Source organism: Myotis yumanensis, unplaced genomic scaffold (genome assembly GCF_028538775.1).
Source record: "Myotis yumanensis isolate MYYU_CA2020_CCGP unplaced genomic scaffold, mMyoYum1.0.hap1 SCAF_11, whole genome shotgun sequence".
Classification (NCBI taxonomy): Eukaryota; Metazoa; Chordata; class Mammalia; order Chiroptera; family Vespertilionidae; genus Myotis; species Myotis yumanensis.
The window spans coordinates 38,539,127-38,550,904 of record NW_027223762.1 but is presented as its reverse complement, the minus strand read 5'-3'; the positions used below and the strand labels follow the sequence as shown (position 1 = coordinate 38,550,904).

Below are 11,778 nucleotides of genomic sequence, written 5' to 3'. Positions count from 1 at the left end.
AGACAGATGATTTAACATTATATACAAATACTAAACAACGAAGCAACGTGTTTCTTCCAAGACAGGACTCTGCAAATTACATAATATGGGGGGGCGGGGGGGGGAGAAGAGGTAGGAGTGGGGAAAGGTGATGGATGGGGGAGGACTGCTGTGGGCCAGGGGGGGCGGGGGCCGGCAGCGGATGAATTGCAGACCAGTTGCCAAAACTTTTTTTTTTTTTTTTTTCTCCTGCTGCTGCTGCTGCTGCTGCTGCTGCGGCTGCGGCTGCCTTTGCTGCTGCCTTTGCTTTGAATGTGGGTAACTAGGAAACAGCAAGCCGTCTGAGAAGACGGAATTTCCAACGTGTAAAATGTTCTTAACGGAACCATTGAGCGAGTGCAATAAGGCGTGAGGGGGAACTAATCTTCCCATTTAAATGTTTGTGGCAATTTTATCTAAATGAATTTTAATGCTAAACGAGGGTAATTCCCCATTTGTAGCGCGTTTACTTCTCTTTCCTGTGCTTCTAAAGCAGTCGAACATCATGCGAGGAACAATAACAATAAAAATACTGTCAAGACATATTATTCATTTCGAATGTGTTATAATTACAACTGATTAAATATGATAGGGTAAAATATTTTTGATTTTTCGCAAAATATTTAAATCACACTAAAAAGTAGTCTCCTTCAGCCAGTGCTCCCCCTCCCCCCCCAAATAAAAATAAAAAGCAGGTACAGTTGTGTGCCCTTGTTTAGAAGAGGGCGTTTTGTTTTCTCAGCACCTCTATTATTTCGCTCTTTCGAATAAGTGTCCTCCACCACCTCAGAGCTGGCTCTGAAATTTACAAGAGGAAGAGCTGAAATGGCAATAAGGGGGAGGGCGGTGTCGATGCAGGGAAAAGGGACCCACAGAGAACAAGACTATCACAAAACCATCACACGGAGGGAGGAACGCAGGGAAAGAACACAGTTTTGTTTTATTTTTTTTTCTAATTCACTGGACAATAATGATCTTGATTTTCATAGCCTCCATATTCCCTAATTCCTCTTCACGTGTACCTTCTGCGCGCATTCTCTCTCTCTCTCTCTCCCTTCTGCCCTCCCTCCCTACCTCCTCCCGTTCCTTTCCCTCCCCCACCCGGCAAGAGCTTCCTCCAGAATAAAGGCAGAAAATAACCAACTTACCCAGGCATGTACTGGGGAGGAGGGGCACATGGATGGTTAGTTTATAAAGTTTGTTATTCATTTTTAAAGTAAATAAATGGTTGTTAACGGCTAGTAACCACCTATCAAAAGAGAAGTATTTCACTAATATGGACTATTTATGTAGAAGAATTGCCACCGGGCCCAAAGGGGAAATTTAAACAATTCCATATATGGGGTGGGGGCGGGGTGGAGTGGAGGGCGCTGCGCGGGGAGGAGGGGAAAGGGGGGTGCTGCGAAGGCTGAGTCAGACTCTCCATCCGCGCGTCCACGTGTTTAGACACAAGGCCCCATAAACAAAAGGTGAGAGTGCGCACTGCTGCTCCCGCAGGTGAGTCAGTCAATCACACGTCACCTAGTAAAGCCAACCCACAGCTGGTTTCCCTTTTCAAACAGAAAATAGAATTGTTCAGGGCGGGTTTATAGAGTGGCACGGGCCTGAATGTCAGCCTTGAGTTTAAGGCGCTCTCCTCCAACCCATCCTTTGTTTACAAAGCAATCACTGCTTAAAGGCTGATTTTTAAAAACGAATTTGCCTTAATTAAAATATTTGTGTATTTTCCTTAGCTTTGGGAAGCACTTTTATAGCAGCAATTTTATTTAAATAAAATTATAAGCTATTCCAGCTTAAACATGTTATTTTGTACCATTTAGCTGGCTGCCATGCAGAAATTCTGTACAGCTGTTCTGGAAAATTAGTTAATAACCAGTTTTATCCAATGAGAACATAGAGCATATTTATAAAAATTAGATTTTGAAGTCTGGCCTCTTCAATTCACGTCGTTAACTTCCTAATAAACATCTACTGCTCATCCTAGGTAACATCCTTAGTGAAAGACTTAACTCTGTACTTGGTTTGCCATTATGTGCAAGAATAATGTCACTGATATTAGATGAGTAATTCTGTTGCTTGTACTCTGAGTCTACAGTTAGGTTAGTGCCCTTAGGCCTTAAATTTGCTGATATTAGGAGTTCATTAAGTCAGCTTAAAGAAATCAGTAACTATTATTAAATAATTTACTTTGTAGTTAAAATTTTTCAAATACATATATATCTTAGGGAGCCAAAATTAATTTTTATATTTACTGCATTGATCATCAAAAATTTTTTTTGGGAGGGCAGTAAACACATTTTTCAAGCAGTGGAGTCAGCATGACAAAAATAATCTTGTTTTTATTTTAGATTCAGATTTCATTACTGCACTCAAACGACTACAACTGGGCTTGGCGTTATTATACAATCCAAACTGTTTCCGTCAGAAACGCTAAGACTCAGTGTGCAATGATTGTTATTAATAATTAGCTCCTTGGTTTCTTGATAGAAAAAAGCTATCAACAAGCATTTGTTTATCCACAACAAAAAGTATAATTAGCTTATCCCACTTAGTAAATCTTGTATGCATGCCAACTCATACCAAACTGCTACTTTTACAAAAAAAAAATTGCAATAATACAGTTCATTTTTCCAGTCCTTTTTGCACAAAATTTATTTACAATGTCTACATAAATGCTCCAAGGTGGGACTATGGAAAAATACACACATGACCGATGCTTTGCTCAGAAATAAAGTCAACATATTAAAAATAAATCTTCAGTCTATGTTTTTGAGCTGCATAAAACAGGAAGTGATGTATAAGGTGGTGGTTGTTGCATGGGGACAATGATGCTTGATGTGACAATTAGGCTTCTAAACACACGGCCTTTCGGTTTCCATGCCTCCTCCTACCAGTCTCCTTAAGACACTGCCTGCAACAGCTGATTAATCATTGTTGATGACTGCAGTTTTTCCCATCCTTCCCGATTTACATCTGTTCAGGCCAATTCAAATATGGTGAGTAAATGAATTAGACATGCAAATTCAAGCCCCAGGCTAGAGAGAAGGAGAGAGAGAGAGAGAGAGAGAGAGAGAGAGAGAGAGAGAGAGAGAGAGAACGCGCATGGCTGAAATCCTAGGCGAGAAGAAAGATTCTTCTGCCTGATAGTGATTTTAATGCTCTAAAAATCCTGCAAATCAGACCTTCCTGTCCCTTGCAGGATAACTGTAAGGCTTTTTAATGTAAGGAGGCTTCTGGAGGAAGTGAAGAGCTATGGAAACAACACACATAGTGTGGAAAAATTTCACATTTTTCTTAAAAAATCTATAAGAAACAACGTAATATGGATAACAGTATAATAGCATTTACAATATTTCACTCTTTGTTCTCTTAATGTCTTATATAGTTATTTAGCATGTCCCCCAAATTGACTTCGGTTGGTATTTCCTGCTTTTTAAGAGTCCCTATGAAGAATTAGGGATGCTCCTTGGTCCAAAGTAGATGCCAAGAATGGAACTCCACAGTCATTGCAGAAAAAAACATGATTTGAAATCAGTCACCGTTGCAGACAATGCATATTCCCTTAAGCTACTGAGCATGAATGTCCATGACTTGTCCACTCATTGTCGGGTCTCCTGTATTAAGAACCGTGGGGCTTGATGCTGACATTGGCATTCCAGGGTGGGGCGGTCCTCCATGCATCATCACTGTTGGGTGGTGAGGGTGTCCAGGAATGTACGTATGCATGGGGGGCCCATGACGCAGCTGAGCAGGATGGGGGGGCATCTGGGGTTGGGTATAACTTGGCTGTCCCATACTCACACCCATTGGACCACCCCGGGCTACATATTCCCCTGGCATACTTTGCAGCCCTGTAGAAATTCAAAAGAAAAAAAACAAAAAGAAAATATTATGAAAAAGCAATAGTGTGGTTCTGGCTATGGCAATCCTACAAAAACCAGGGGACATTGTGATTAAGGGAACATGGCTCTGTAAAGTATTCTTTTGATTCATACAGAAGAAAATAAAATGAGAGATGTTTTGCTGGAAACTCACATTTTTTTTCGACTATTTTCCTTTAACTGTCACTGTTATCAGGTCAACCTACTGAGGTCTTATTTATTTAAAAAAATAAAACTGTTATTTGAGGTCTGGTCTGAAGAATCACTTTTGTTCCCTGAAAACATTCTCTACCAAGAATACAAGAGGACCCCACACTGGTCACGAAACATCTCGCAGGCAACTAACTGGACAGACTCTAACTGGACAGGCTCTCATTAAGGCTGATTACTTGGCTAAACCTGTACTTTTAGAAATGGAAACAAAACAAAACAATAACAGTTATCAATGAATTCCTTCCTCCTGGTTTCTTGGAGCTAGGGGAAAGAAAGCTTTCACAAAACCCTGTCCACCTTACAATGATTTTGAGAACAATAAGAAAAATTGGACCTAAAACAATACCCCTCCTGCTTTGAGGGGCCTCTTGTCTTCTGCATGGGTTGCTATAGTTGATGGAAACTGACAGGTGTATTGTTTCTGAGAGCTATAAGCTCCATAATCATCAAGGGTGAAAGGCATAACACTATTGCTAAGTAGGTTCAATTGGCTTTAGTTCTAAGTAATAGTGCACTGTGAATGCGATGAACACCTTCGAATAAGGTCTCCAGGCTCTAGCAATGAATGGCTGCTTAATCTAGCCTAAAGGAACATTTTTGAACTAATGAAAATTGCTTATAAAATATACTGTACCCACAGCTCTTTAATCAAAAAAGATGATAATATTTTTTGTAATAACCTATTAATTTAATTGGTCACGAAGCATAAAATACATCATTTAAATTTAATTGACCCAGAAACTAAGAAACAATATTTAAATTAACTAAGCCAGAGAATTCCATGATGAGGTAATAAGACTGTTGCATTCCCGAGCTCAATGGAATGTTTTCGGGAGCTAATTGTTAAACTTATATTTGACTCACACCCGGAGAGGAAGACCAATACGAATTATCCTTGGCCTCAGCAGTGCTTTTAAATAGTGTGTTAATATAATCAGAGATACAACCAAGACTTGGACTTAACTGCTTTTAATTTCGGAAACAAAACTAGAGCAATGCTATTAGGGGTAATTTAGGAAGTGAACAAGAGCTTTGGTGTTCAAAACAGTCTTACTTGTTTGAACACGAATTGCTGGAGTGTCTTTTTAGGGGAGAAAATGCAAGAGCGAGAATCTGGGACAGTTTTCCTAGGCCCACTTCACTAGGCCTGCCACTGAAGATTGCATTAATGATCTCTATTTTTGTATACTGAATAAGTCAAATCCATTTGTCACACTGCAAGTGATGGCATACTTAATTTGGATATAGTCAATTAGCCTGGGCTAAGCCCTGCAGCCTGCTGTGCACACCTCTATTTTGTATTCTCCCTTTTTCCATTGCCACACGTAATCCCATTATGATGGACAGACAAAGGAATAAACTAAGAAAAAAAAATCAAAGTTTAGTTGACTGAAGCTCAAAATATGCCTTTACTTACCCTAAGGAAAGCTAGTGTTTATGTCCCTAAAAGAAGTCTCTGTTTGGCTTTGCAGTGTCTTGCAGGTTAGTGTAGAAATGTAACTCATGCATCAACTGCGGTTAGACAGATTTATGACACTTTGGGGACATGCTCTTTCCTCTCCTTGCACTGCTGCAGACTGCTTACATTTTGCAAATCAGTCTGTTGCTATGACAACCCACTCCCCCACCTCCTGACTGTTTCTTATTTTGTCATGTGGTCAGTACTGTATAATAGCAACACACAGGATAAATGTACATCATACACAGCATTTATAAGCTTAAAAGCTTGATCGCAACCAAGGAGAAAATGAAGGAAGCAAGAAACCAGGAGTTTAATGGAAAGGAATGAACAAGCATGAAGCTATGGGCAAGGAGAATGTAAGAAAATGCAAGAGGAAAAATATTCCTAGGACAAAGTGAAAACAAAGACCCCATTTGTACTTACTTCCCCCTGGCTTTGCGATTGGTTAACTAGATGAAGGTTACATGTAGTGCCACTGCCCCTCCATGCCCATATTCATGCCCATTCCACTCATAGGTCCTAGAAGGGAGATAAAAATCCAAGAAGAGGCCAGAAAATGAGCAAAGTCAACAGATAGTGCCAAAAGACCCTTAAAAAAAAAAACAGGTTCCAGAGGGTTGAGAAACAGTGAGATCTTCAGTGCGTAAAGATCCTGGCTTCCCCTCTGCAATATCTTAGATGCACAGATGGCAGGCAAGGCAGGCAGCTTGAGATAATAGCAAAGGATGAAGTGACTTTACCTGGGCTGATGGGGGGTGACACTCTTGGAGTTACAAATGAGAAGCAACCACAAAACGGTCTTACCTGGTGCCCTGATGCCCATGTGTTGCTGACCGTCCATTACGAAACCTCCCATTGGCTGTCCATCGGGGTTATAAGGTGTTCCTTGACTTACTACAAAAGTGCAGAACACAGGTTCTTAATAACAGTCTCCAAGACAGAATAGCCAGAGAGAGAGAGAGAGAGAGGGAGACAAAGAGAACATACCAGGCAGATAAAATTTTAAAACACTCCAAGTTAAATTTCAGCTCTACATACCTGTGATCAAGTTTTAAAACACTGTTCAAAGAATAGTGAAGATACAGAAAGTTCACGTTTGGGTTTTTGTCTGGCGATCACATAATAGTTGTTGAAAGGGAAAAAAAATATGGGAATATGACTAAATATGTAGTGACTCAATGTGGTGTTTACCACAGTTTTTCATAGTGCTCTCTATGAGATGAGAGAGTATTTTGTAAAGAAAGTATAGATTCACATCAGTCCCTAGTAAATACTGTTGTTAATCTCATTGGTATATTACAATACAAAAATAAATCCTAGAAGGATGTTTCTTGGATTTTTAGATCTGCAAGTTGTGATCCCATAGACGTATTGCCATTTTAAGCTCTGGTTAAAACACAAAAAGCTATTTTTTTTAAAAAGTTGAACACCAGAAGATGAATATTAACAGGAGAAGGCCTGAGAAAAGGAATCGTGTATTTATACCACTACCTGAATCCCATGTTTTAACTGTACATGAAAAGCTGCTTCAGAAGTAAGCTGCCTTGGGTTATTAAAGCACACAAAAGCTCTACCTCATTGAATGTCTTTGAACTTTACTGAGTCCCACAAGCGATCCTGACCCCTTTGCCCTTTTGACAGGTAATAAAGTTTACAGCAATTCCACACCAAGCCATGCACCAGGGAGTGGTCATAGTAGCAGAAAGAGCTGGGAAGGCAAACTCAGAGAAAAAAAAATAACATTAATATATTGAATGTGTACAAAGAATATTGTAACTGAGCATTGTAATGATTTAAGAGCTACTTTTCTTTTTTTCCACCGTCTCCAAACGTTTTTATAATGATGTTAAATTGATTAGTGTTGTTATGAAACTAAACCGGTTTCATTTTAATTGCCAGGCGCTCCTAGCACTCACTCCCAGTTTATTTACCAGGTATCGGACCTCCCGGTGAATGGCTTGAGGATGGTTTTCGCTTGCGTGACTTGAATACAGTCACTATGGGGGACTTGCCTGCTCGGTTGGACTGGTCTATCATGGGCTGCACTATTCTTCTCCGGGCATTAATAAACCTGTAACCAAGAAAGTAGAGCAAATCATTATTCCTTAAAACAAAACAAAACCCCAAAAGCGGTGGGGGGAGGTGGAGGAAGAGAAGATGGATCACAGTAAGAGCAAAGCTAGGTCTTGGCGGAGTGGCTCTCCGCTGCTCACTGTGCAGTTTCAAATGCTGCAAAACCTGTAACCCCCAGTGACCTTTGAGTACACAGGCTTGGGGTTTCTGAGTTGATTTATGTTTGCCTGTTTTACCACAGTTGGACACTTCCATTTCATCTTTTCATGGGGGAATTAGCAGAATTTTCAGGAAACAATACCAGCCACCACTCTCTTCAATTGCAAGGGGGGGATATTTGGTGGGGAGCGCGAGATGTCCATAAGGGCATCCGTTACCTCTTCTAATTAGTGACATTTCATTCTTAGGTTCTCCGACTTCTTTTTTACAATTTTTATCGAAACCTTCCCTACCTCTTGCAAACCTAATTCTATTTTAATGCCCACTATTAAGATAATGAACTGGGATGGCAGCACACCATCAAATGACAGAATGTCTGGAGTTTATCACCACTAACTCACACTGCTGGGGACTTCAGAGAAACGCATTCCTTTTAGAGATTTCTTGGGGTGGCTTTTTTTTTTTTTTGCTCTTTATGTAAAGTCTGAGGTCAAGGCGAGGTCACAGCTATACAGTAATTGAACTTATAATCTTGCTTTCTCCAGCTAAACCTGAAAATTTATAATAAACCTCTTATTAAGATATTTAAGTCACTTAAGTGTCTTAATGAGATTTACTTTATACAACTTTTGTTGCCCATACAAAAGTTATTAGCCACTGGAAAAATAAAAAAGTGGTTAATACAAGCTCTCCAAAGTCATGCTCATGAAATTTCTAACTCTTAAGATCCGTATGTACTGCCTAGTACTAAGACTTACATATCAAATACAGGAAATGAACAGGACATAGTAGATTCTGAAATAGTAAAGTGCTTTTAGTTCTCAATTCAATTCAGATTTGAATATATTGAACATGAGCCGCACGTAAAAATATAGTAAAAAAGTTTGATTATTCACTATTAATAATTAAAGGATCCACAGTCCAGTATGAATTCTAGTTTGTAAGTCTCCCCTCTTCAGGTAGAAAAATAATTCCCCCAAAACGAGCCATTAAACAGACAGGGACAGGTTTTTAAAATAAACATGAAAACTCCATGACATTTGAAGATTCTCAATATCTTACATTCCTATATCTTTCCAATATCTGAGAAGTAATTAAAATAATAATGACAGTGGAATCTAACTAAAAGGACACTGTTAGTGCTAACTCTTATTGGCAACACTTATTATATCAGTTCTTGTATATGAAGTCCCTGAACTGCTAATAAAAATATTTAAAGCACAGATCTAAAACAAATTGTGTTGCAAATCAGGTTATCATTATCTTGTATAAACCATGAAAATTGGAATCATGTGAGCAGAAGGTTAGATTAATTCTCCATTCTCATTATAAGCACAGGTGTAGCACAAACACCATGTGAAATAACCAATTAAAATGAAAAAAAATTCTGCCTTTTCATTATCTGCCTTCACTGCATGACCAATTAGAAAATTATTTAATATTAATTTTCTGCATATACCAAAAGTAATTTTCATAGTAACTAATCTAGGTAAAGAGACCAAAAATCAACTCTTTATCTACTGCTACTGTTCATAGTCTGCAGGCTCTTAGGGTGAAGGAACTCTGGTAACTTTTTTAAAAGTCCTTTTAAAAACATAATATTTTGTGGATATGATTTATACTATTTATCTAAAAGTAGGAAGAGCACTTTTTAACAAACGAGAAGCCACAGCTCTGATGAATTAAGTGACTTATTTGAGTTCACATGTTACCCAAGAGATGTTAATAATTTGCTGAGTGACAGACAGCTGGCGAATAGTATCAAGTACCCCCCTCTCTAATGTCCTAAGCAGAGCATGTCCACTACTGTGCCACCCATCTAGAATATTCTGAAGGACATAGATATTTTTAAATGAGCTGGTTTTGAGCCAATCAACACTGGCAACAACTCTATCGTTGATTCCAACAATGAGCATGACTGAACGTTTTGTAGATTGGGGATTTTGATGACTGTATTGCTAGTGTATATAGACAAAGATAAAACTATGAATAAGACTTGGTGGCTTGAGTTATCTATATTCCATAGCTTGCCTCTTTCACATCTGTATATTCAGATTCCCAAAGATCAATTCATATTAATCAACTCAAGTTTGAATCCATGACTGTTAAACCCAAGGAATGATAGAAAAATCACACCTCGGTTTTGGAAGGGGTTTTAGTGGTCACCTAGCTAGATCACTGACTTGCTTTCACTCTCTGATATCTCCATGTAATGGGTATCAAGAGGGGTAACCTCTGCTGGGCTGTTTCTAATACAATACTTGCCACCTTACCTCAGAGCCCACTCATTCTATAGACCAGGCAACTGTCAGCAGCTTCTGCCTCACTGGATCTAAAGTGCTTCCACCAGGACAACTTCTTGGGGTAATTTAAACAATTTAAATATTACTTCTTCAGGATTGCTTTCAAATATTTAAACCATAGCCATCATGCTCCATTGGCTTCCCGCCTCTTCTCCCCAGGTTACACCTCTGTGATTGTTAACAATGCCATTCTAGGATGTGAGTTGTTCTAGGAGGCTGAGTCCATTCATCATTTGGGCCACGCTCTGCTCACTATGCTGAGGTTTGTCTGTGTGCCTCTGAAGGTCTTCAGTGGACAACACTAAATGCTGTTACTCTAGCCCTGCCCTGGTCCTCAGGTAGCAAGTAAACACCTCACCACAGCCTCTCAACTAAGGGCCCCCAGGTACTAGGTACTGTTGCTTTTCTTTTGGTGGCAATAACCAGTTGCTATTATTGACAGCACCGATGTAGGCTACCGTTAGGATATGTAGATATGGAGATATTTCATTAAATAAAATAAAAATAATAAAACATTGAAAACCCAAGAACACATAATCACTTTGTCTAAACTACATACTTGGAACTTCTCATTTTTGAAAACTTATCAGCTCATACAGGACATCATAAACTCTCAGAATGTTACCAGATTACAATTCCTATACTTATATGAAATACACTATTAGCTGGGGTCATGACAGATATCTTTACCTAAAAATCACTAATAGCCAAATATTTTCTTTTTTAAAACATGATCTCTTTGATCTTAAAACCATCTGAACATTTGCCTCTCTTTAGTGTATTTTATCATTATCCTAGACTATCTTATATGTACTCTCTTTGGAAGTATGCTCCGTACAGCAAAGCCAAGTGTTTAGATGGCTTCGGGGTGAATTCAGATACAAAAACATTTTCCTTCTGGGCAAAGTAATAAAATGACATTCTTGCTCCTCCCACTATAAGTCAAACAGAGGTCAGTTCCCCCATCCCTGTATCTGTTTAAATAAACTGGCCCAGCTGTTTGTTTCTAAAATGCCCTTTGACCTCGTGTCTCATCCTCCCTGCTTTTGTGACAGAATGCTTTACTTTCCATTGTGGAAGATTCTAAATGATCAAGAATTTTCTAAACACTGAACCAAAAAAAGAACTTTAGATTTTATGTGAACTTACATGAACATATTTCCTTCTTAATAAAATACTGTCATTTCAAGAAGCATCAGTAAAATACTTATTTTAAGCTCACATGTGTGTGTACAAATATATATCAACATTTATGGATGAATACATAAATATATATTAGAGCTTGAACATAAGAAGAAAGTGTTTTTAGAGCTAAATAAAAAAAGAAAATGACAAAATTCCAATTTAAATGTACAATAAAATGTGCATTCTCCAACAACCACCAAGTAGTTTAAGATAAAATATATCCATCAACTCCATACAATCTTTAGAATTTTCCAGATTGATAATAAGGTCTCTTTTAAAAGTTTGTTAGTTTAAAGACGTAAGAGAAAACTTTTACAACTGATGTCCAAACATTACAGCCCTTAAAATTCAGATGTATACTGTCAGGAATACCTGACAACAGGACATTAAAGGAGTTTCACACGTGGGTTTCATAAAATGCAGCTCACATTTGCCATAAACTGGGCAATTAAAAGGTAAGCCTCTCAGTGAAGTGTGCTTTCAG

General features: G+C 38.6%; 1 protein-coding gene across 3 annotated transcripts in view; it reads right to left on the bottom strand.

Annotated features, from left to right (window-relative positions):
• Positions 1–935: 935 nt before the first annotated feature.
• MEIS1 (Meis homeobox 1) overlaps positions 936–11,778 on the bottom strand; it is a 134,088-nt gene continuing 123,245 nt past the window's right edge. Inside the window, exons 10-13 of one of the 3 annotated variants that reach the window (XM_070429360.1) lie at positions 7,587–7,645; positions 6,379–6,468; positions 5,998–6,093; positions 3,786–3,869 (exon numbers count right to left, since the gene is read on the bottom strand). In XM_070429360.1, the coding sequence (XP_070285461.1) occupies positions 6,035–6,093; positions 6,379–6,468; positions 7,587–7,645 (208 nt within the window). In that variant the 3' untranslated portion in view covers positions 3,786–3,869; positions 5,998–6,034. Of the gene's footprint in view, positions 3,870–5,997; positions 6,094–6,378; positions 7,646–11,778 lie in introns of those variants that run through there. The other 2 variants (XM_070429359.1, XR_011473175.1) reach the window with 2 other exon arrangements.